Source organism: Tasmannia lanceolata, unplaced genomic scaffold (assembly GCF_043159265.1).
Source record: "Tasmannia lanceolata isolate RefF3 unplaced genomic scaffold, GAP_Taslan_0.1 ptg000037l, whole genome shotgun sequence".
NCBI classification, from domain to species: domain Eukaryota; kingdom Viridiplantae; phylum Streptophyta; class Magnoliopsida; order Canellales; family Winteraceae; genus Tasmannia; species Tasmannia lanceolata.
Window position 1 is genome coordinate 16788087 of NW_027518714.1, and position 25019 is coordinate 16813105.

The window sequence follows — 25019 nt, forward strand, 5'->3', positions numbered from 1 at the left end:
CACTGATGCACTGCAACTGGGTGTCCCAAGTAATCAAAAGGGGCGGATATCTCACTTCCCAAAAAAAAAAAAAAACACTAAAACAATTTTAAATAAGATGGTATTAATAATGGTTTACATATTTAAACAGGCGCCCCGGCCTAGGTCCATCCCCGTCCTCGGGAAATTTTTTAAATCCCTGTCCTCATTCCTGTCCCCACCCAAATTGGAGAATCCCCCATCCCACCCAAATTGGGGGATCCCCGCCCCGCGGTGCGCAGGGCGGATCCCAGTTTTTCACGGGTGAAATTGCCAGCCCTAAATTTTTCTCAAAACTCATCTCATACAAAAAGTTGCCAAACGGGGGACACATCAAAATAAGAGAATTGCCAACGGGGGTATAGACTTTTGAAAATTTGTTAAAGAGGGTTGATAACCTCCTTTTGAGAGTTTGATAACTCCTTTTAGAGACTTGATAACCCCATTTCGTCCCTCTCTAACAATGAAATGAAAGAAGATAAGATTTTTACAACAACAAAGGAGACCTTATTTTGGAGAGTCACGGTTCCTCTCGAATTGAGCCACTAGAGGTCCGGTTGCCTCGAATCAACCTCCCTTCCCCTCTTTTTCTATTTTGCCTGTTATGCACGTAAGAGAGTGCCATTCAATCATCCAACTTTTATGCAACCGATTTATCCTTTTTTTTATTAACGGACACCTTAACCGTATTTTATCGTATCCGTTGACAACTTTATCGTGTCTTATATTCCCCCGAGTTTAATAAAGGAGTCCACTGAGAGGCGTATAGACGGAGGAATTTCATAGTCCCAGGAAACAACTTTTACTATTCTACTTTCCTTTTACTCCGCCGCGACGTTCTCCACAAAATTCCAGTCCCCGCAACAATCTTATCTTCCTAGCGGAACTTTCTCTTTGTACTTTGAAAATCCTCACGAGAAAGTCAGGGTTAAGGAATTCCTTGTGCGTTTTTCTAACCCCCTTAAACACGAGTTTTGCTTCAATCTAGGGTTTCCCCTTTTTTCCCATACATTTCCACGCTCCGAAACCTTCTTCTACTCCTCAAAAAAGCCCCGCATTGCTTCTATATAGCGTTTCAGATCTACACTTTCTCAGATCCAGTTTCTCTCTCCTTGATTTAGGTTATAAGAGCTCTGGATCTGTGCTTCTAAACCTCATTCTGCTTCAAATCTCTCGATTCTCCATTTACACTGCTCTAAATCCGTTCCTCTGCATTCTCCTGCTGTTTTTTGTTGATTCTGGTAGGTATTTAGGGTTTTGCACTGAAATCTCTTTCTTTAAAGCTTTTGTACCTTTGATTTTCCATTTAACTGCTTCGAATTCGTAGATCTGTTCATTTCTTCATCGATTTTGCAAGATTTTGGTAATTTTGGATCTAGAATACTCTAATCCGCCATTTTACTGCTCTAAATCTTTAGATCTCTCTTTTTCCTCTTACAATCCAACAGGTTTTGGCAGATCTGAGAAGCTCAAGCCATGGCAAGATTCTCTGCACTCTGTTTTCCTCTTCTACTGTTACTTCTCTCCACCGATCTTTCAACTTTTGTCAGATCTGATCATTCTCCAGCACCTTCTCCTAAAAACGGAGTGAATTTTCCACTAAATCATTCTCCTTCGCCTAATTCTCCATCTCCCGCACCTTCTCCTCAACACTCGCCGGAAAATTCTCCTCCGGCACCGCCTACTCACAAACTTTCCCCTTCCCCTTCTTCTCCGGCTCCGGCGCCGAATAACAGTAACTTAAACCATGAATCCAACAATGGAGGAGGAGGAGGAGGTTTTGAGGATTCGAAAACGTCTTCAGGTGGATTGAGCGGCGGGCAGAAGGCTGGGATCGGGATCGGAGTTGTTTTGGGTGTCGGGGCTGTAGGCGTGGCTGGATTGATTTACAAGAAAAGGAAGGATAATATTCGAAGATCGCAGTACGGTTATGCGGCTAGGAGGGAGATGCTCTGAGATTTTCAGTTTTTTGGGTCTCCACGCATATTCATTCCATTATTTTCTGGTAATGGGGTTCTTTAGTAATTGCTTGGTACTGGAATTGAGATTCCTAGAGGTTTGGATTTTATTTTGTTTACTCTTATATCAGAGCCATTCGACGCTTAGTTCATTTGTTAGGGTTTTAAGATAGGGTTTCTTCATGTTCAGCTGCTATATAGATGGTATTTTACTTGTATGTTTAGCCTCTCTCTCTCTCTTCTATTGATGGTATTTTACTGTATGTTTAACCTCTCTCTCTCTCTCACACACACACACACTGTAAACAACAGCCCAATTAAAAAAAATTCCTTTGGAAATTTGTTCCTTTTCATAATTTAGAGGGAGATGATATGAATATGGCTAATTTAGAGGGATATCATCATAAATGGAAGGTTCTGCTAAATAAAAGTTGAATTGAATTTGTTCAAATTGTATTTCCATGTGTAGAAAAAAGGTAGGAAATTTTAGAAATATTTTTACTTTCCAAACTTTTCCCTGAAATTCTTGCAATCCAAATGGGTCTTTAGATTGAAGAGTCCTTCTATAATTAGGGATATTTTAAATTTTTTCTCAATAGCAAATAATTTTTAAATTTGAAAAAAAAAGAGGCAAAGCCCGGGTTAGAGGTAGTCAAAATCAAAATAGAGGTTTTAAATTTCGTTTTCAGAATGCGTTTCGGTCCTTACCTTCGGACGAAATGGATCGAAATTAAGTAAAGTAATATTTTATCCCGTACCAAATTTTGAAATCACCTTCCAAATTAAGTAAAGTAATATTTTATCCCGTACCAAATTTTGAAATCCTTCAGTAATTTCGGCTGAAATTTTGGGATAATATTAAATAATGAATAAAAACTGATTTTTTTGGAGATATTCCTTAAATTTCAAAATTTCAGTCAAAATTTTGTAACGTTTCGACTTTACCCAATTTCTTTCCGTCACCAAAACTTGAAATGAAATTTCGGATTTCAGTCTATATTTAAAACCTGGTCAAAATTTTGAAGTTTCGACTTTACCCAATTTCGGTTTCCGTCACCGAAAACTGAGATGAATTTTCGGATTTCGGTCTATATTTAAAACCTCGGTCAAAATACAAGCCAAAAAAAAAAAGCAAAAGAAAATAACTTTTAAGAAACAAAAACAGGATTGGGTTCAACCATTTGAGCGACGTCCACTAAAAAAAAAATAACCCCAAACGAAGGAGGTTGACTCGATGGCCGATTTTACAGCTAACTGGGGGTCAAATATGTTGAAACGTGATGGGATGTCTCTCAGTATAGTCCAGAATCTCTATAGTCATATCATTGAATCTACTGTAAAAATATCTAGGTCCTAAAATCCACAAAACCAATAATAAAATCCTTAACTCCTGATGTAGATGTATTATTTATCTTTCATTGGGAGACAAGGGACTAGGGGTGCAGCTTGGGTCGGGCTCAACCCAAACCCGATTTTGGCTCACGTTGGGTTGTCATATTCCCGGGTTGGGTTGGGTTGAGTTAGAGCTGGAAAAAGCCAACCTGATTTAATTTCTGGTTGGGTTATGGTTGAGGCCTTGGCGACCCGACCTGAACCCGACCTCCGCCCCCTATTTTTATCATGATTTTCTTAGGACTCAGGTTTTTTTGGTGTATTTTTCTGTTTGGCCGTAGATGGACCCGAAACCAATCCGACCCGATTTGGAGGTGGGTTGGGTTAGGTTCACAATTCTCAAGCTGAGGCTCGGGTTGGGTCGGGTTAGGGTTAGGGTTGAGGGAATGCTATCTTGGGTTGGGTTAGGGTTGGCCTCAACCCGACCCCACCCCTACAAGGGACAACAAAAATTAATTGTTTAGCTTTTCTCGGAGAAGCCTAAATGAGTCTTGATTCATTGGCTTAGCATATCATAACGTGTTCTCAAGGGCATTTGATTGACCCTATCGTTTGGATTAATAGAATTATTCAAATAGACTGGACAGAAGTGGGGCCACTTAGAAGTTAATTTCTTGAAGAAGGGACTACAAAAGTCAATTGTTTAGCTTGGTCTAAATGAGTTGATTCATTGGCATAGTATAAACATTTGATTTGCATTTCCAATGCACCTTAATGAGTGCCCACCTCTAGTGTATTTATGACTACTCCTTTAAACGAGGGGGTGTCCAAAGAAAATGACTACTCATTTCCCTTAGCATCTTCATTTTTTAATCCGTTATTACGATGAAAGTGAGGGCCGGCATTACTTAGTTAAAAACCATGTTTAAAACTTTAAATATAGACCCCAGTAAACACAAGGTTGGGCTAAGAGACTCTGCACAAACTTAGCTCTACTCAAAATTTACAAATTCGTCAGATACTCAAGTTAAGATCAATGGATATGAGTAGGGCACTTGAATTCACCCATTTTTATCCTATAAAGGGACAAGAATGTGATGAAAGATTGTGATGGTTGGTGGAGATGAAGAATGAGATTCTGGCCGATTGCGACTCTACAATGCAGATCCGACTTCAGATCGCAAACTTAGCTAGAATTAAACTCTGATCTGCCTCATAATTATTATTATTATACCATTGTAATCACAATCCGATCATTATTTGATCGTTGGATCGTGATCGATCGTCAACCTGTGGTTTAGATTAATCCCGGTCTTTGGTCGCAACCTGTGGTTTAGATAATTGGGCTCCAAATTAAACATAAATTTGAGTCCAATAATTATTTCTGGATTCACAATCGGTTCTCAAAATTCAAAACCTACAGGGGCTTAATTTCAACTCATGATCAAAGATGTATGGATAGATTTCAATTCAACATAATCTCTTTTTTAATGCAATATTATCAACATATGTATTTAGTTCTTTCTTGAAGACATTTGAAAGATGAGAAGGATACATTTTTTTTCTTTTATTAATATGAAAATAATAATTACAAGAGGAGGACAATAAAAAAACAATATATTACATTATTCGTTAGGAATATAAGGAATACGAAGTTGATCACATCTAACAGCTCCTCTAGAATCCTTGGAGTGACTACTGCAATCCCAAAAAGACTACATTAAAACTGGCGTTGGAAGCATAATTGGCCGAGCTGTCCGCTACAAGCATACCTTCCCAGCAAATGTGAGTGATAGCAAATTCCATAGCATATAACAATTTCTTTATTTTTTTTTATAATAAAATAAGTGTACCATGGGCACCTATATTTACCTTTAATGATATTGACAAGGACAAAGACTACCAGATTCAATCCATATATTCCTAATCCCTAAAGCACTGTAGCTGTTATGTGCTTACGTTGTGGGTAGTTTTAATGTAGTAGTTTTGTAGATAATGGTATGTAGTTTAGGGTGGTGGGGTTAGTTATTTGTGATGTGTCTTGTTAGTGGGTAAATGTGCTTGTGATGTGGCACTCTCTCTTGCTTGTATTTATGTAGTAGTAATCTAATGAAATGAGAGAAGAGAAGATTTTTACAACAGCAAATGAGACTTTGTTTTGGAGAGTCATGACTCCTCTCAATTTGAGCCATTAGGAGGTCCGGTTGCCTCGAATCAACCTCTCTCCCCCTCTTTTTCTATTTTCCATTTGATTGTTACAGCCAATTAGGCACGTAACAGTAGCGACGGGCATCTCGCATTGCTCTAGCTTTAGCTAATGGTGGGACATCCCTATGTTAAATGAAGGAGACTGATATCGGCTCGACCATGTTTAGATAATGGTGTGATCTCACCTTGTTTTACATTGTTTAACCATCACTCAAAGGGATATTACAATTCCCAGAAAGCTCTCAGCAAACAGTAAGTGTAAAACAAAGTGAGCCGTTCCATTATCAAAACATGGTGCTAATATAAGTAGCCAGAAAACAGATCCTTTTTTTTTTTTCACTTTCTGTGCATTCACCCATAAAACTTAAATTTAGATTGTTGCTATTTTTTGTTTATAACCGGCCACCTGTAAGCCATTTACTGGATAGCCACGGAGCTCTTTTGATCATGTCATCTCCATGATAGGGCCTACCAAATTAAGGGTCCGGATCACATTAATGTCATGTGTTCTCTTAGATCATGGTTCCCATGAGTAAGGGTGTCAATGGACCCAGACGTGTGATAGACCATACGAATCCTAACTTAAATAGACAAAACATAGACACATTAGTAGGATCCGTGGACATGTTTTAGATCCCTATCATAGTATCCAAAATTATTTTTGATTGGATCCAGACATCTAACAAAAACCCGATGGATAGTCCTAAATCCGAATTTATTATACTATTTTACAAAAAAAAAATACCGTCCAATTTTTAATAACTTTAGGTCTTGTTTGGTTGCGGGAATTTTCTAGAAAAGTTGGGGAAGAAAAAATATTTCTAAATGTTCCTACTTATTTCACATACTAAAATTGATAGCTTGAACCAACCTCATTCAATTTTTACTTCGAGGGACCTTCAATTTAATGTATCCCTCTAAAGCAACCAACATCATATTATTTCCCTTTAAATCATGCGAAAAAAGAATTTTTCATCAGAAATATTTTTCTTGAAATCCAAATGGTCCAATATTATTGCGGGACGATCTAATATGAAATTGATCTTTTTTCTCTCACTCTAAGTTCCTAACCCATTGCTAGACAATCTGATAGGAAATGGATCTTGACCGAGAAATGGGAAGTAAGATCTGAATCTAATGTAACTGGACAATGGATCGTGACTAAGATATATGTGGATCTGATCTTAGTGGATCCGTTGATACTAGAGGTGCAACATGGATCAGGTTGAGACCAAGCCTAGCCCAACTCAAGATAGCATTCCCTCAACCCTAACCCTACCCAGCCTGAGCCTCGGGCTGACGATGGTCAACCCTAACCCAACCCGTCTAACCTGTTTTTTAGCAAATTGGGTTGCGTTGAGTCGGGTTAGCCAAGGGAAAATAGAAAAATAAAAATAACAAATGTATCACAGTAAAATTAGAGGACAAACTCAGGTTGCCCAAAGGCCTCAACCCTAACCCAACCTGAAATTAAATCGGGTTGGCTTTTCCCAACCCAAGGAAATGCCAACCCAACCCGAGCCAAAATGGGTTGAGCCCGATCCAAGTTGCAACCCTAGTTTTTAGGATACCCCTAGTTCCCTACCCTTGAGGGGCATTTCAGTCATTTTAAATATAATTTCCTTCCTGGAATATTTCTACCTTGCAGCCAATACCTACATATACCCAGACCCTTGTTGAAATTCTCGTTTGATCCCGTTTCTAAAGGTACGTTTCAAACCCAACATCTCTCTCTTCTTGATTTGTGTTGTCTCCCACTTCTATGTTTCTGTTTTTGTATAAGTTACAGTAGATTTGTAGTCTTTTTTTTACCATTTTTCTTGGGGAAGCAAAAGAACGGTTTGTAATCTATATTGGGATACTATTTTTTATTTTTATTTTTAAAAATCAATTCCTTTTCAGATGGGTTCTGTTAGACTTTGTAGATGGATTCTGTTCAAGTTTTAAGGCTGCTAGATTTGTTCAATTTTCTGGGTATTTCTCTGAAGTAGCTTTTGTCTTTAAATTTTTTGTAGTATTTTAGGTTTAAAGTTGCAGACAATGGTACACTTTTCTGGATTTGCTTTTAGTTTTTTTTCCCCTGCTGCTGATCAAACACTGCTGTTCCTGGATCTTGAAGTAGAAATATTCCCCAAAATCTTACTGGGTTTAGGTTTATATGAAGATTGGGGTCTTTTAGCTTAGATTTTGATGATCGTTTTATATGGTTCCTTCATGTTCATTGGGTTGCTAACTGTTTACTTGGCACTTCTCTGATGTTCTTTTTTTTTTCTCTTTTTTATTGCGTTATTTTATGTTTAAGGTTCCAAAAAATAGTATAATGTGTTATTTTCATGTGGGGTTCACTTAGAATTTTTGTGTAAATTATGATTGACTGATTCTATAGATCATTTCTAGGCTTTCTGTTATTCAAACATCAAACCTTCACTAGGGTTTGTAGTGATGCTTTTCTGCATAAAGGATGGAAGACATCTAGTATTCTACAACTACAACTACATTTTGCAGGATTATATAGAAAATTTCTAATACTTACCTCAAGAAAGTTTTAAGATAGATACTAGATTTGGGTGTCTTCACTCTTATGTTTATAGGAAGCTTTTGATCTTTCCCGTGACCTCAATGTCTAGTTTTACTTGTGACTGCTAGGACAAACAGGGTTGATCTTTGGGCTGTATCAGATCCAGAGAAGCTGATTAAAAACTTTTTTCTTTTTTATTTCTATTTATTTTTGTAAGTTATAAAAATATTAGTGAAAACAAAGTACAAGTAAAAACCTGCCTAGGACTACAAAGAATGGCATCTCTTATTGGTGATTGGATGCTCTTATGCAACTTGTTTGGTAGCCATGTTTAAAATTTTGCTATTAGATAGTTTGTGCCCTTTACTCATTTTCGCCTCCTTTTGTTCCAAGTAACGCAGAACTAATATATTGGAAATTGTCCTTTGAACCCTTTGAACATGAAAGTTACTATTACTAGGCGACCACTTTTTTCTTAAACGTTCAATTTAGTGAATAGTCTCAGCTCAGCTAAAGCCTGAATAACACAATCGATAAAGAGACTTCGAAGTAGGCATTTATATTGGAAGATTGTACATCAGATGATTATAGACTTAAGTTTTTTTATTGGAGTCCTGTTCTCATGTGAAGTTTTTGTTAGTATGTACTACAGGTCCTTTGCCATGTCATTCTGGCAATTAGTTTTTTTTTTCCCTGTGGGTACTTGTGCTTTCATGTGTATTGGTTCCTTCTTTCTTGTCAGATTAAACGGGCTATCAGAGCGGTCCGACTGTACAAAAACACCATGCATCTTGAGCCTCAACCTTTCAACTTGGCCTCCTTAATTACTATCCATTCAACAGTCTAACTTTTTTCGTCACTCTTTGGAGCATTTTTGTTTAGGTTCCAAACTGTTAATTGTGTTGAACTTGGGCCTATGCTTTAAAAGTTCATCTCTAACATCTGTGAGGGCTAAGTAAATTTGAGTTGTGGTGCTTTGTGAAACTCTACTCTGTTATGGTACATTAGCTTCCTCCTTTAGTTCTCCTGTCAGGGTTGCATTGCAGCTTCTTTACTGTTCAGCTTTTATTATCCCGACCCAATCCCAAAATGCTCTTCTATGTTTGTTCAATTCAATTCGGAGATGCTTTCTGACTCTCAATCTTCTTTGTGACAATATAAGTAAAAAAGTGTCTACATTTTCTTCTTGTATTTCTTTTCGGATTTAAGTTCTCTATCCTTATCATCATTGCCCAAAGTCCTTCGACATTGTCTACGGTTGTTTTTCTGAAGAGTCAATTTCCTCATGGGTGTTGAGACAATGTGTTAGCTCCTCCTCATTTTTCTCCATTGTATCGTTACTTCGGATTTAATAACAAGTGGAGGACTCTGGATTCTGATGCCCTGCTAACCTGAGAGTAGGAGGAAAATTATACTTAACTTGAAATAATGGGTGTCACCATTTCCCGAAATATACGGAATTGGAAAACAATAGAATGAGGAAAATACTTATATTGGCCAAATAAGAGAAAGCCGCAACTATGGCCTCGAGTAAAAGATATGATTTAGCTGACACTTTGAATTTATTGCCGACACATGTGTTGACACTCCTTTCGACACTTGTAAATGTATTGCTAGAAGTGCCAAACTTAATGTAGGCGTGTTGACACATTTTTGTTATTGCGTCAACTATGACATTGTGTTTTATTATTATATATTGTGTTTATCTCTTTTATCATTAATTCTTCTTAATTCCTATATTATAAACTCTTATTTTAGCTATCCTTTAACTAATATTTGTTGTTATTTCCCCTCTACTAAACCTAAAATCCTAAACAAACTCGTATTCCGATATTATATTCATTGTATCCTGTTAGTTTTTCTGCGTCCCCGTTTCTGGTTTAGCTGTGTCCCCGTTTCTAAATTTTGGGGGCTTGCCGTGTCTGACACTTGTGTCCGTGTCCCCAAATCATAGAGTAAAAGGTATAATTTTTAGACATATATACGTCTGAAGGGACCATATGTTGAAAGAATCGCGTTCCTGCTGCTGTATACCTCATTTCACTATCTCTCTGTGCATTTTATCTGTTGGCACTTCAAATGGAAAAATAAAACATCTGTCTTCAAACTGTAATTAAAACAGTTTATCCCTCTCTTTCTTTTCTGTTTCTACCTTCTCCAGTATGTTGGATGTATTGATTTTACTGATAGATTTTTTAATAGGTATTTTCCGGCAACCATGGAATCCAACAGAGGTCGAGGTGGAATTCAACTATTGCTGGCTGCCGAGCAAGATGCTCAACGGATTGTCAATGCTGCTAGAAATGGTAATTTCTCCCTGACATATTTGAATTCTAACATTTTCAAACATGAGATATTATGGAACAATGGAACTTGTCTTTCTTTAAAGGAAATTCAGTATCAAACACATCAATGACATGGCAGTGAAAATTCCTCAATAGATGGTGTTATCAGGACCATCTGTGGTTTGTGTGATGTGTTGGTTACCATGTGCAAAAGCATCTGCAAAACTGAAAAAAAAGTGGCTATATGCAAAAATCAAAACAAACATTGTCAGGGTGGGTTCTTAACTAACCCTTACTGCTAATAGGGGCATTTAGGACATGATTTGGACCCTATCAAGTTAAGAGTGTCTGACTTACTATACTAGTAAGGGCTAATAGGGTAAAATTCAGCAAACCTGGAATAATGAATTTGTGAATTCGGCAATATATTTTAATCAATTCGAAGATTTTAGTACCTTCACATAATAAAAGTTTTAACAGGTAATATTTTGGGGGAATGGGTAATGTAAATATAATTTTTTTTTTCATTTAAAAAGTTTACTAGTAGGATATGGATAACAGTCGATACTTGTGACAACTGTAAATTTGTGCTAGTAATATTTTAAAAAAATAGATAAAAGATCTAGAAGTGTCACACCAAGTCTGTGAAGTGTTGGAATCCAGCAGGTTTCTCACATGGGTACTTAGTCCATTACTCCATTCAAAAGAATGCTTGTAATATAGGTGTGTGTCTGTGTAGAGTCTAGAGACATGCATACCCATCCACAAGTCCTAGCAGATAAATGGCTGAATCATTGAACAAGCAGCTGCCACCTCGTACTATATTTTTTCTTATTCATTTAGTTCATCTAAAGTTGGCTGTTCTCTCTTGAAAAAGTGAGCCACAAATTGGCTTTCTACCAAATTGCCTAGCAAGTCCTGTGTGTGTGTGTGGCACATTCAAAGAAATATAATACCACACCATGGGGTCAAAACACCAACAAGATTGGAAGATGTTCTTTGAATGTTTTTCTGTTCACCTGAATGCATCATATGAACATCTCGGCAATTCTGTGTATTTATAGTTTGGAATCTCCGAGTATTCTACTTCCACTCATGTCTCGTGTTTGTATCCAAGTCACATATCTGTATAAAAATTGTTGTCTGAGTACCATAAATTGGAGAAGGTTTCTGATTTTCTTGCTTTGATTTCCAGCGAAAATGGCTCGATTGAAGCAGGCAAAGGAAGATGCTGAAAAGGAGATCATCCAATTTCGTGCTCATATGGAAGCTGAATTTCAGAAAAAAGTCGCCGAGGTAATCGCCAAGCAACCCATTTCTAGTAACATTTCCCCAATCCTAGATACTAAACTCTTGTCACTTAACAATCAAACAGAGCAGCGGTGATTCGGGCTCGAACGTTAAGCGTCTCGAGCAAGAAACTGGGGCAAAGATCCATCACTTGAAATCTGAGGCGGCTAGTATATCACATGATGTTGTTCACATGCTTCTGAAGCAAGTGACAACTGTGAAGAATTAGCTTAGTATTGTACAAGCTGGTATGCCGAACATCTCTCCTTGTGGACTTCTCTCTGATTTATGTTGTCATCCAATGAAGGATGCTTAGTTCCATTTGATTCACATATTGCTTGTAATGATTGATCTGGGTTTGTGCTTGTTCAAGTAAAACAACTCCGATTTCATTGCTATCAAACATTTAACAATTACAATAACAAAATAAATCCTTTGATATTTTATATGGATATGTTGTAGTATAAATGATTAAATAACACCAACTCTAAAAGCTTAAGCTTTTGGAATAATTGGTTGTTTCACATGGTACCAGAGCTATTGCGTCAAGGCAGGCCGTGGGTTCAAAACCCATCAAGTCCTTGATATTAAAAATTCACGTGTATGGCCAACCCAAAAAAAACAAAGAGGGGCCAATAGGCCACATGTGAGGGGGAGTGTTGAAGTATAAATGATTAAATAACACCAACTCTAATAGCTTAAGCTTTTGGAGTAATTGGTTGTTTCACTTGTTACATTTCATTGCTAACTGAAGTAAGAACTGAGATCTTCTCAATGGACGCATTTTTCCGTTGGTAAGAACTGAGATCTGGCCTCAAGGTTGAAAAACAAAGCCCCAACTGATTGACCAAGAGGCTGAACCCCTATTTGTTTTTCTTTTTTTTACCCGGAATTTATTTTATTTCTACTACCATAACACTACTAAACTAGATAAAAAAGTAGTTTCTTTTCAGCTCGGTATTCCTAATGTTCGAGTTAGATAAGTATTGTATATGTGGCGTGGTTTCTTTATTATTTTGTATGGGTTTTAGAGGCAATATTACATGTCCTCTTGTACTTCTTTATTTCTATTGATAAAATTTCAGGTGCCACCCCGGGTTCCTAGATAAATTCCGGGTTAAAAAAAAAGTACTTATTCTTTACCATTCCCGGGTATTATGACTAACTCTTATTTTGGCTACTGATATCGGCACAACCATGTTTTGCTAATGGGACGACTCCCTTTGTTTTACACTTCTCTGATTGGCTTCGGAGAGCTGTTTGGGAATTGTAATAGCCTGAAACGCTGGTTAAATAATGTAAAACAAAGTGAGCTTGTCCCATTATCAAAAGATGGTCGTGCAGACATCAATCCAAAGGATGCAATTCGGGTTGGTTTTTGGGAATTTTGTTTGAGCTTTTACCATAAAATCGGTCGGGTTTCACTCGATTCCAATTCATTTTTTACCAAAGTCTCAACCCGATCTGTCCCAAATTGCACCCCTAATCAGTCCCCTTCATTTTGTTTAAAATGGTTGGAAAAAAACACAAAGAGGTTCCAACCTTGGGATAGTAATCCTTGGATAAGTTGTTCCTGGGATTAGCTATCTTGTCTACTGTCCTCCAATTTTGTTCTGAAAATATCTTATCCAAGAACAAAGGTCTGTATGAACAACCACCAAAGGCCGGAATTTGAGAATCCTAGGTTTCGCCAGTCATACACCCAGAATAGAGTTTCTTTCCAGTAAGCAGACAATTTTCGTATATGGGGAGGAAGTGTCTCCCTTGTTTCCCATGGAAAACTTTTTCCAGAATAAAACTTTTTAACACTGGAAAATTTTCCATGGAATATTCCTTTTACCATGAAGATTTTACCCCGTACCCAAAGTGATTTTTCATTTTTGATTTAGTTTGAGCACAGATTTGTCATTCCATTCACTACATTACCCTAGTCGGGTTCTTCTTTGGTCGCAGAGAAAATGTTTTTTGTAGAAATCTTTTTCTTGTCCTCACTTTTCCATACTTTTCCTATGAACTTTCTTTTTTATCTCAATATGCAAATAATTTATTCCTTCAGAAAATGACCAATTTGTTAATTCCTTGTATGGAATTACAATATACATGTGGGAATAATAATATACTACCCAATCATGAAGAACAGACTATATATTTAACTATAAAATTTCCCATAGAAGAATCTTCCATGGTCTTCTCTTGCTTACCAAGTATTTATTTGTGCTGTGCAGGACTAATAGGTAGAGGATCTTCCCAAGCTTCATGATATTTAGCAATCTGGTGTTGCCGGAGTTTACTCTTCTTGGGCCGGTGGATCCACCCAACGGCCGTGATCTTTAATCAACTGAATCAAGGCATCGGTAGCGTTCTCCATTGCAATTGCTCGCTTTACCACCGTCTATGGAAAACAACCAGACACCATAATAGTTTATAGTTAGAGCTTAAAGTTTTATGGTAACTGTATGGGCGAACTACTGAAATTTGAAAGTGTCTTATCTGGGAATTGAAATGCAAATGATGAATGAGCTTTATCTGAAAGTGGGTATGGTGAATAAAGGGAGTGCCCATTTGTGTCAGTATTATAAGAAATGCGTCTGATGTTTGAGAGCTCACAAACAAAAATTCAAACATTTGGGCTCTGTTTCTTTCGACGTAAAAATGGACTTAAAACAAATTTTATGCTCATTTTTTAGTTTAAAATGGACGTAAAATTTATTTTAACGCCCATTTAAGTCGAAAGAAGCAGAGCCTCAGGATAATACAGACCTCAACAATGCTAAAAAAGGTCAGGACGGTAGACAGGGTTGTGCGTAAGGACTTTCAGGTGTTATAATTCCATGACCAGAAATAGGTGAATCTCATCTTAATGAGCTGGCCAAAATTGATTTGGATACTTCAGAATCTCACCAAGCTGAGTCATCCTAATAAAACCTTCTTAGAGCCCCAGAACTAAATAATCAACTAGGTACTGAAAGCCCTGATCAAGGACTCTTAAAAACTAAAATTTAGTACACAATAGCTATAAAAACTTGCATTATATCAATAACCTTTCAAACTCAACTTGCTTAAGCACTTGACAGTTTCAAGTTCCAAGCGAGTTTTGAATTTATACACCTGGAAGCTGGTGAATGTTATTAAAGCCTTTGAGGATTGTTGCGAGTGGCTCAGTAATTGGAGTTCTTCTAGGAAGTGAAATTTGAATGGTGATTCAAAATGCTCAAGGGTAGTTTGGGATCAAGAGAAAGGATTATATAACCACCACTATGAAATTACAATTGTCATGGGATGACCAGTTACTACCACATGTTCTTAGAGATGCTATTGTATTGAGATTCCCTTGTGGCAGAAGGGGGGCCACTAGAGACGCCTTGTGTGTTGGGCAAGCTCAGCCCTTCTTGTAATTCGGTTTCGTTTCTAATAAAGCTTTGTCATGGTCTCCGCCAGGACCACTAACAACCCTGCTGAAAACCCACAAGTGGATCAACTGCTGGATCTAGGACCGGTGGAGATACCGGGGACAGCGGAGACACCGGGTTCATCGGATTCAAATGTCTGTATTGTTGGGATACATTGTTTTTTGGGAGGGATCTTCCGGGAAGATCTCAAATTTGGAAATGTTTTGGGGGTGTGAAACATGCAAGGCGAAGGGGGTAGGGGGAATAGTTTTTGGGTCCTTACTGTTTCTTGTTTTTTAAGGGGACTAAAGTGACCCTCTAGGTCACCATATGATGTATCCAAAGGGACATCTTGTCCCTTCACTTTGTAATCCTCGTATATTGCTAATACATATATTCTTGTCGCTTTTCAAAAAAAAAGAAAAAAGCTTTGTCATGGTCTCAAAAAATAAAAAAGCCATTGCTCTTCTTTCTTCTTTGCATGGGAAGAAGATGATCTCGTTTTCATTTTCCTTTTCTAGCACTGGTTTTACCAACTGTTAGGAGAACTAAATTCTTGAAGGAAAAAAAAAACAGTTTCTTAAATAATATATATCATGTTAAAGCAGTAAAGAGGAAGAAACAACATACCTTCCCGACATAGAGGTCGATCTTTCCAGGAGCTCCACCTACATATCCAAAATCAGCATCTGCCATCTCTCCTGGCCCATTCACGATGCAACCCATGATTGCTATCTGCCAACGCCAACAAAACTTCTATGTTAGTCCAACATATAATCAGGTGATAATCAGCTAGGAATCAAGCCCCTTAATCATAGCTTTTAAGGAGTTATGAAGAAAATGGAGAAGTTTTGACAATTCCTTGATCAGACTTCCTAACCCATATATCATCTCTACGGAGCTAATGATCTTTCTTCCTTCGATTGATCATTCTTCTCTTCCTTAGTCATTAACTCCTAACCCTAGATTTTCCTTTTCCCGTTACACAATGCACATGGACAAAGTTTGAAATGTCCTACTTAAAACATAAGTCCATCAGCATAGGCCTACAGTCAGTCAGTCACTAATTTTTCTTCTTCCCTAATTTTCAGAACTACTTTTTTCGAATTATTTGTTTTCATCAATTTCCCACTGACCTGGAAAGTCAAACATCGAAATCACAAGATTGATTTTTTAGTCAATTTTGATTTTCTAAACATAAGCTTATTAAGGAAGCAAGCTGTTTATCAATGACTTTTGATCACATAGTTGAAGAAAGTTCAAAGATTACCGAAACACCAGGTAAGTGGGCTGTCTTCTCTCTTATCTCAGCACTTATCTCTTGGAGGTCAAACAAAGTCCTTCCACAGGACGGGCAAGATACATACTCCTGCAAGAAGATTCAAATGCTTGGGTGGCTTTCCACAACTATTCACAAATGCATCAAGATCCACATCCACTAATTGGAGAATAGGTTAACATTTAAAAGTAACATAATTTACCGTTTTCGTGTTACGCATTCTGCAACCTTGGAGTAAATTGAAGGACGTATTCCTCAGAAAATCAAAATCCTGGCCTGGAGCTTCCAAGCATAGTCCATCACCAAAGCCATCAACAAGAAGAGCACCGGCATTGCTACCGGCACCAATGACTAGATCATCTCTGCAAATTGCAAAAATACCATGAGCAGAAAAAAAGAATGTCTGCTTATGTAATACTTAGGGGTGCCAATGTGAAACCATTCAAATAAAAAAAAAAGGTGTCTATGTGCTGGAAAAAATGAATAGCCCAAATCTGAGTCCAATCTGACTACAAGAAAATTTATGGATCCAATCAGCTTGTGGGTCTGGCTCGTTGAAACCCCAAGTAATACTCAGTACACTGCTTAATAAACTACTTAAAGGGATTTGTAATTACCTGTGAATCTCTTCAGGAAACTGTATATGGTGAATCACAGGGAAGTCCAGAGCATTTTCTGCTAAATACTCAAAGAGCCTGCAGAAGAACGGGAAGTTCAGACTTACTGTTGCCTAAACACTTGCAGAAAGATGACTTTGGTAGAAAAGACAAGGCAATGGCATAGAGCAAAAAACTAGCTAACAATGAAAAATGAAAAAGGCTAAGGAAAGACAAGAAGAAAGGAAGGGGAACTTATGCACAATAAATTGAGTTTCTCTTTCTGATAGTAAAGTTCAAGATTTCTAATGTTATGACCTCCTGGCAGCATGTACTCTGCTGATTTTTTCTTCACTATATGGTAGATTGTGAAGAAGCAGTGTAATATCCACATCTTTGAGTATGTCCAGCTCCCCATATGGCTCATCACCACGAACAGATACAGCCAAACGTGTACCTGAGAGTAAGAGGAAACGAGCAAAATGTAACACCATAAATGCGATGACTATATAAATGAAGTTCAGTAATTAATTATCCAACTCCCAGAAAAATCTAAAAAGCAAAACCTGCCTTCTGGCAAAAGCTTGTAAGCACCGGTTGACAACTCCTTGAGATTCACAAGGACCATGGCATTGGGTAATGGCTTTGTAAGCTGCTCAGACAAAGGAGTCAAAACTCCCATGCTTATATCAATCAGCCTCTTGAGTGCCAGCCTCTGATCATTGAAAAAAGAAAATTTTAAGGTCACCTCCTTATATCCATTCTAATTACTGACTTTAACATTGTTAAGAACAAGAAATAAACTATGGGTGTGAGATTTCAAAGGCATCAATGAGTAATAGATTCATTTAGATGTAGCAACATCATAATTAACTTATTGGGGTTTTCGTCTATAAATTTAACAAAGCAAAAGAAAGGGATAAGATCCTCACAGAATCAATGTCTTCTACTGGAGGAAGCTCTCTCACAAGGATGGAGTCTACCGTTGCCAGATCCTGCATTTCACGTCAGAAATTTTTAGGAAAATTATTAAACCCAGCCTGACTACAAAAGGACCCAGGTGGCATGTCATTTCAGAAACTTGCACAGAAGGAGAAATATTGTCATCCAAACCTTGAATGGCATGCCAACCACAAGTTTTGCTGCAAGTGATTTGTACAGGAGCTCCGGTGTCTGATAAAACACACCATCAAAACAATAATGGTCACGCAAATCAGTAAATAGGAATTTGCCAAATTAATTACAGAACCAGATGTCAATATGCAACTGGGAAATGGAACTTAATGGTCAGTCATAAAATTTCAATAAATAATGGTAGCAAAGGAATTAGATTAATTCAAGCAAACTTGATCCTTGTAGGTAACATATTGTCCCTCATGTATTAAAAAACAGCTGGGAGGATTGGCTATTCTGTCTATTTTGAGTAAACTAAAACACGGCTTACATATTTACAGGTTTGTATCCCTCATAGTGATCCTTCACCCATGTTGTGATTTATGACAAAAATTTGAGTTTTTCTATAGTCTGTACACCTAAATTGGATTTCAAACAAATTGAACAGGACCCAGAAAGTGGTCTTTGTTATCCTATGAGACAGTAAGAGTAGATGGTGAGAGAATTAAATAACAAGGAGAAACTACTAAGGCCCTGTTCGTTTTAGATTGTGACAATCGATTGTGGGCCCCACACCTATTGTCGGACGCCAAATTTAATCTAAAACGAACAGGGCCTGAGCTAAATATTACCTTCAATTGATCCAGAGACACAGACATGAGAACGGAACCATCACGATGCAGGACCCCACGGTAGTCCACCTCTTCACCCTATAATCAAACAAATGATTATTTTTAAGTTTTGCAATAGAGTAATCAGACAGCACAAAAGGGTGTCCCCTACACTATCAAAAGAAATTAGCAGAAATACTAACCTCCTTCTGTACAGGTAATTGACCAGTCCTCCGCTGGAAATCAAAATAATGTCTGTGTTTTTCCTCAAATGGTGCCTGTTCAAAAACACCAGGTGGGAGCAACAGCAGTTTCACAAAGGGTTTGAAGTCAAAGCATTTAGAATTGGCAATGATAGAGGATAGTTTAAAACTCTACCACTCCTTTCTGAAGATTTGAAGCTTTCATGCCAAGGTTAGCCAGTCTTCTGCAAGGACCTATCTCTTCCTCTGGTGGTTCTGTGAGGGAAACCCGGATTGTATCTCCCAAACCATCCTGTATGCCACACAAAGTTCACCAATTATACTGCCATAACTTATCTCTTAATACGAAGTTTCTCAACAACAATACATAGTGATAAGAAGCAGCTAGAATGACGGAATATATCATAAAGACATCATTCATCTGGGTATGGATAAAAAATAATTTTCTACAAAAAAATTCAATTTAAATTTATACATGATGCCTTACATGTCTCGTGGCATAACCAATATCTACAGCATGGTGAGGCTTGAATACATTTCACCCACAAATTAAAAAAGATTTTTTTAATCTACAAATTAAAAAAGAATGGCTAGTTAAATACGTGACACCATATTTGCAAAATCAAGACTAGAATCCCTCTGAAAGCCTCTACAAAATAAAAATTCATAATGCCAGCATACTATATGAGATAGTTACACATCGATTACATAGGAGATGAAGTGTGTTAAAGTGTAAATGATTAAATAACGCCTTCTCCAACGGCTTACGCTTTTGGAGTAATTGGTTTTTTCACATGGTATCAGATCCTTGATATTAAAAATCCACATGTAATGGCCAACCCAAAAAGAGGGGCCACATGTACCACGTGCAGGTCAACCTAAAAAGAGGGGCCACACGTGAAGGGGAGTCTTAAAGTACAAAAGATTAAATAACGCCTTCTCCAACAGCTTAAGCTTTTGGAGTAATTGGTCGTTTCACAAAGAGCAAGTACCTGAAGAAGGGTTCCAATTCCAATCGCCGATTTCATCCGTCCATCTTCACCTTCACCGGCTTCAGTAACTCCTAGGTGCAGAGGATAATCCCAACCTTGGACATACATTTCTGCAACAAGTAAACGATATGCTTGGACCATGATCACTGGGTTGCTTGCTTTCATCGAGAAGACAAAATTATGGAAGTCCAACTTCCGACAAATCCTTGCAAATTCAAATGCAGATTCAACCTGTTGCGGGATTATGGAAGACATTGACAGCGTGAATTTTTGAACAAGGTACAAGAACACACGCCCAAAAGTTTTTACAGAAAGAGTATATTCACCATTCCCCTAGGCGAGTCACCATAGTAGCTCATGATACGGTCAGAAAGACTTCCATGATTGGTTCCAATGCGCATTGCTCTTCCATATTGCTTACATTTTTCAACCAATGGAGTGAAAACCTGTTTAATAAGGAAAAGTGAAATATTTAGTGATATAAAACTATCATAAGTTGACACGATATAGCATAAGGAAAAATTCGACTATTCCATTTCTACCCATCCTATGGTCACAAAAATCCGTTTGCAATAGCCTCAGATATCTTTTCATGAGTAGCAACCCATTGTGGTAAAATTAGTTTATTTCACCTGCTCGATATGCTCAAGCTCCTTCTGATAGTCATCGTCTGTGTACTCCAGCTGCTCAAACTGGGCCCGCCTATCAGCTGCAACCATGCAACTGTCTCAGTGACTGCAGGAAACTAACATTTCATGTAGCAATCTTGAAGGTTATAAACCATCTAAAAAAATAGCATGAAGGAAAGGTGAACTGGATATACCAAAATTCCCTGGGTTCACACGAATCTTATCGAAGCACTCAGCAACTCTCATGGCAATGGGAGGAGCAAAATGAATGTCTGCCACCAGAGGAATATTATAACTGCATAAACAGAAAAATTAGCTATGCAACTTAAAAAAAACCTTAGGCAATTAAGTTCCTCCTGAGGCCCAGACAGTCATTAGATTTAAGCCTTACTTTTTCTGAACGAGCGTGTTCTTAATTTCAAAACAAGCATCTGCTTCTTTCTTTCCCTGAACTGTTATCCGAACAATATCTGCCCCTTTGTCAGCTATTCTCATCACCTACCCAAAAATTCGAACCCGTCACTTTAGGATTAGGTGTTAAAGTTATCACTATTTGACTCTAACGAATGAAAAAAAAAAGGGAAATGCTTTCTACACTCCATTGTTTTGATAAACAAGCGCTCCAATTTTTATCGTGTAGTATTTAAAGGGCTATCAGAGGAATATTACGGTTCTCAAAAAGCTCTTAAAGACCTTTAAATGCTACACGACAAACAAGTGGAGCGCATGTTTATCAAAACAATGGAGCGCTGAAATCATTTCCCAAAAAAAATCATGTCTAATTACTCAAATCCAGTACAATTTTCCAAAAGAATAGCAAGGTTGCGCTTAGATAGACATATGGATTTCACAACTTAAGCTGCATAATTTTTCTTTTGACTTCTACAGAAAGACAAGAGAAAATGCAGCTTTCTGAAAACAACATGATGTTTCAAAATTTACCCAGATGAAAAATATAGTGTAACATTTGATTGGTTCACAACTCATAATTGGTTATGAAGACTGGGTTCGCAAATTATCAATAACAGGATATTATGGAAACGAATGAACCTGCTCGACAGTTCCAGCGACATCCTTAGTATCAGATGTAGTCATGGTCTGAATTCTTATGGGATGCTCACTACCAAGAGCCACATTTCCTACCATCACAGTGTGGGTTTTTCTCCTGACAGTCTTGTGTATGGATTCACAATATTTTTGCCGAGGAACTACAATTGGGAGAATAAGCCTTGTCAGATAAAAAATAATAATATTTAAGGCAGCAAAAAGACATCCTTTCTTGCAAAAGAAAGCAATAGTAGCTTATAAACCATCTCCATGTGGAACCAGCTATACCAGTTTCTGCAAAGAAAGGAACCCAAATAAACATTTGACAAAAGGCCCATCTACCAAAGCTTGAAAAGTCCTTTGCCGAAGAGAAAACAACAAAATTGAAATAAAAATTCAACACAATATAAGTAAATAGGCTCTCTTTCTGGTGATGGAGAAGCGAAATCGTGAAAATTTGAGGAGAAGATTTTGGATTTCCAAGAAACTCTCATTCAAAGCCTTCAAAGTGACTAAACTAATATCAATTCTTCCTAGTAACCTTCAACCAATGTGTAACCAATCAAACTATATGTTTAAAAAACAAAGTAAATGTTGGAGTTATACCTAAGAGAGGGCTTCCTTCTGAAGCAGGCTGCAATTCAACAATCTCTGGACCAGGGGTCGAATTCCTTATTGATGAGATCTTCGTCGTCCTAGACTTGATCCTCTGTAAATCAGGCAAGCATCTAACCTTCACAAAATCAACGCTTTTCCCAAACCCTAAACAACAATCTGCACCCTTCGGAGCAGAAAACGAAGTAGGGAGCATCGTGGTAGCCATTCCCCCAAAATCTCAACCTCACCTTTATAGTTCTACAAGTAGCAATGGAACTAAACCCAGTTAAACAAGCTAAAGCTTCAAAAGATACTACTATCAATTCACTATTAATTATTCTGAATAAAAATTCACAAGCTAGACCATTTCCAAAGTCCGCTTTAAAAATAATTTAAAAAAATACCATAAAAATACCCTTATTTTATCAAAGAAAAAATAGACACTGTGTAACTAAGGACCTCAACATGGTTTTAAATTTCGAACTGGTCCAAAATTTCGGATTTCGGGGGACCGAAACCGAAATTTCATTTTTCACCATTTACCGAATTTCAGACCGAAATTTCGGTAATTTCGGTCTGAAATTTCGGTTAAATGCCATTATTTATTTATTTTTTAAAAGTGTTACAAAATTTCGGCCGGAATTTCGAACCAAATTACCAAATTTCGGATTTCACCGAAATTTCAGTTTTCGGTGGGGTCTGAAACGGTTACCGAAACCGAAATTTTAAACCATGGACCTCAAAATAACCTCTTTTCGTCCGAGATATAAGGTTTCTTTTTTTATTTTCAAATGGATTTACATCTTTCATTAATGGAAATCTCACTATCTCTTAGACTCATGGACCAAAATTTTTATTGAAGACGATCTCAACCCCTTTCAAAAAGCATTGAAAAGGTAATAATCCGTCACGAGTTCCCAACATATGATAAGTCTAACCATAGAAGCTTCTAAAAATCTCCCAAAAAGTACAAAATCCATTACGAATCCATGAAATCAGTAACTGCTAACCCTAAAAGCTCCCAAAAAAACCCTCAATCTGTCAAAATCGGTTGAAAGGTTTTAAAAAAAAAAAAAAACAGTTCACTCACAGTAAAGATTTCACATAGTATGTTTTGCAAAGCTCAAAAAACAAAAAATCCACCACAGATTCGAGTATGTAAGCAGAGAAAAAAAAACACACACAAAAACGGAAAATCTGTAGCGAATTCGAATTGGAAGAAAAATATTAGATTCAATCGAAAGCTTACCTTGAATCTTTAGAAGCTGAAGAAGAAGAGATTGAGGGAAAAGAGGGCTAATCTGTGTCGATTCAGATGCCGAGATTTTGGGAAATATAAAGGGGTTTTTTTTATGGAGGGCAACGAGAAAAACAACCAAAGACAAGGGTTCTAGAATTTAGGACACGAGAAATACGTCATTATATTGCAGTTAAAATAATAGAATGCTCAAATGTAGACAGCATTTCTTTTTTGGGAGATCATAAATTCGCATCCCCTGTAGGATGATTCGCACCACTCTGGATGTGAATTGACGTCAAAAAGCGTCAAACAAGGATTTGAATCATCCTATAGCTGGTGAACATTTTGTTGTCGTGGAAGCATCTTTTGGCAAACTAAAGAAGATATTCCTATTTTGGAAGGCATTCGATGGTGAACGTGGGCTGTTTGGTCATTTTAGCCATCCACGTGTCAGCAACAAATCAAGGTTCTGTGCGTGGGGTCCACTGCCAATTCGGAGATTGGCAATAGCAATATACGTCTACGTACATTTCCCCTGGTTCAAACCAAAAGCACGAGATTCACACGATTTATTAGGTAATAATTAAACACATGTGGGTTACTTTTCCCACGCTACAAGACCATGTGAAACTTGTAACCATATTTTATGTAGCGCATGAAAGGAAGGGTGAATGGTTGAGGAGAGGGAAAGATCCACATGTATGTATGTTTAGTGGGTGAAACCGTGAAGTATGAACAAGAAATGGCACCAAAGAGGTTGGTCTCGGTTGGACTCAATCATTTTCCAAGGAAATGCCTAAGGAGATTTAATATGTTGTGTGGGCCTGAAGTACAATATTTTTTAAAAACTATTGAGGGGCCCACTTCATTTGATGATCCGAACCGTTTATTTTTTGGGCCACAACGTAAATAGGCTGTAATACGTTCATAGGATGCTAGGTAAATGAACCGTTTGGATCATTGTATGGTACAATCTACAAGCAAGACTTCGCCAAGCCAATACATTGTTGGAGGAGAGTCATGATATTAATTTGAAATTTGAAATTTTATCTTTTTCATCGAGTTCCACGTCTAGGAGAGAATCATTACCTAATCCTTTCTTTTTCCTACGCTTCGTCTCTACATTTTTTCTTTTTCTTTTTCTATCTTTGTATCAACCATCTCGGTCCTTTCTCTTGTTCTTTATGAAATCTACTACCATTAAAAAAATCAAGCAATACTAACATTAGATTAAACTGCTAATGTTTTTAGTTGATTCATCAAGTGAAAATAAGGTATATATCTTTTAATAACTTGATTATTAATTAGAAGTGGGAGGGATAACTAAATCAACAATAATAAAGAAAAGAAAATGGCCACCTCATGGTTATCGTGCACTAGTTTGATGAACAAGCGACTCAAGCATACTCATTAAAAATAAAATGCTAAAAAGAAAGTTACTTTTACGATCCCTCCAGAAAGACACTTGTTAGGCTCCACTTCTGCCTCATTTACGTGATTAAACCTGCTAGCAACCCTCTTTAGGGTAATGCCATTGACATTGAGAGCACCTTGATCAGATGATCCTATGCCCTTGATTCATGAAGTCACATTCAGGCTCGCTCGGATCGTTAAAAGATCATGACAACTGATTGTGAGTGCTAAACCGATTATTGAACACAAAATTACATTTAAATTTGAGTCCAATAATTAGTTAAGCACTTACAATCGGTCA

The 25019-nt window shown here is 37.4% G+C and overlaps 2 protein-coding genes across 5 annotated transcripts; one reads left to right on the forward strand and one right to left on the reverse strand.

Moving 5' to 3' along the window:
• Positions 1 to 7091: 7091 nt before the first annotated feature.
• On the forward strand, positions 7092 to 12061 carry LOC143862592 (V-type proton ATPase subunit G 2-like). Of its 4 annotated transcripts, none has more exons than XM_077373655.1 (4): positions 7092 to 7223; positions 10237 to 10340; positions 11515 to 11615; positions 11695 to 12061. In XM_077373655.1, the coding sequence occupies exons 2-4, from the start codon at positions 10253 to 10255 to the stop codon at positions 11836 to 11838; spliced, it is 333 nt and encodes a 110-aa protein (XP_077229770.1). In that variant the 5' UTR covers positions 7092 to 7223; positions 10237 to 10252; the 3' UTR covers positions 11839 to 12061. The 4 variants fall into 4 exon arrangements, with proteins under 4 accessions (XP_077229770.1, XP_077229772.1, XP_077229773.1 ...); XM_077373657.1 differs by lacking the exon at positions 7092 to 7223 and adding an exon at positions 7326 to 7355; XM_077373658.1 differs by lacking the exon at positions 7092 to 7223 and adding an exon at positions 7471 to 7490.
• A 1563-nt stretch (positions 12062 to 13624) lies between these two features.
• Positions 13625 to 23471, reverse strand: LOC143860060 (4-hydroxy-3-methylbut-2-en-1-yl diphosphate synthase (ferredoxin), chloroplastic). Its single transcript, XM_077370574.1, has 20 exons — positions 23315 to 23471; positions 22075 to 22323; positions 21472 to 21629; positions 20813 to 20919; positions 20616 to 20716; positions 20425 to 20501; positions 20119 to 20238; positions 19793 to 20023; positions 18976 to 19092; positions 18801 to 18875; positions 18619 to 18696; positions 17987 to 18046; positions 17806 to 17868; positions 17444 to 17588; positions 17192 to 17330; positions 16895 to 16972; positions 16480 to 16639; positions 16269 to 16367; positions 15629 to 15733; positions 13625 to 14001 (listed from the first exon to the last, which is right to left on the reverse strand). Exons 2-20 carry the CDS (start codon positions 22289 to 22291, stop codon positions 13897 to 13899), a joined length of 2235 nt encoding a protein of 744 aa, XP_077226689.1. The 5' UTR covers positions 22292 to 22323; positions 23315 to 23471; the 3' UTR covers positions 13625 to 13896.
• Positions 23472 to 25019: the final 1548 nt, after the last annotated feature.

Excerpts from the sequence above, each read along its gene's own strand:
- LOC143862592 (XM_077373655.1), top strand. The coding sequence starts at position 10,253 with ATGGAATCCAACAGAGGTCGAGGTGGAATTCAACTATTGCTGGCTGCC. Across the intron at positions 10,341-11,514 it reads TGTCAATGCTGCTAGAAATG|CGAAAATGGCTCGATTGAAG; the intron begins GTAATTTCTCCC and ends TTTGATTTCCAG. Across the intron at positions 11,616-11,694 it reads TTCAGAAAAAAGTCGCCGAG|AGCAGCGGTGATTCGGGCTC; the intron begins GTAATCGCCAAG and ends ACAATCAAACAG.
- LOC143860060 (XM_077370574.1), bottom strand. The coding sequence starts at position 22,291 with ATGGCTACCACGATGCTCCCTACTTCGTTTTCTGCTCCGAAGGGTGCA. Across the intron at positions 18,876-18,975 it reads CAAATCTTCAGAAAGGAGTG|GCACCATTTGAGGAAAAACA; the intron begins GTAGAGTTTTAA and ends GTTTTTGAACAG. Across the intron at positions 18,047-18,618 it reads TGTCTCTGGATCAATTGAAG|ACACCGGAGCTCCTGTACAA; the intron begins GTAATATTTAGC and ends GTGTTTTATCAG.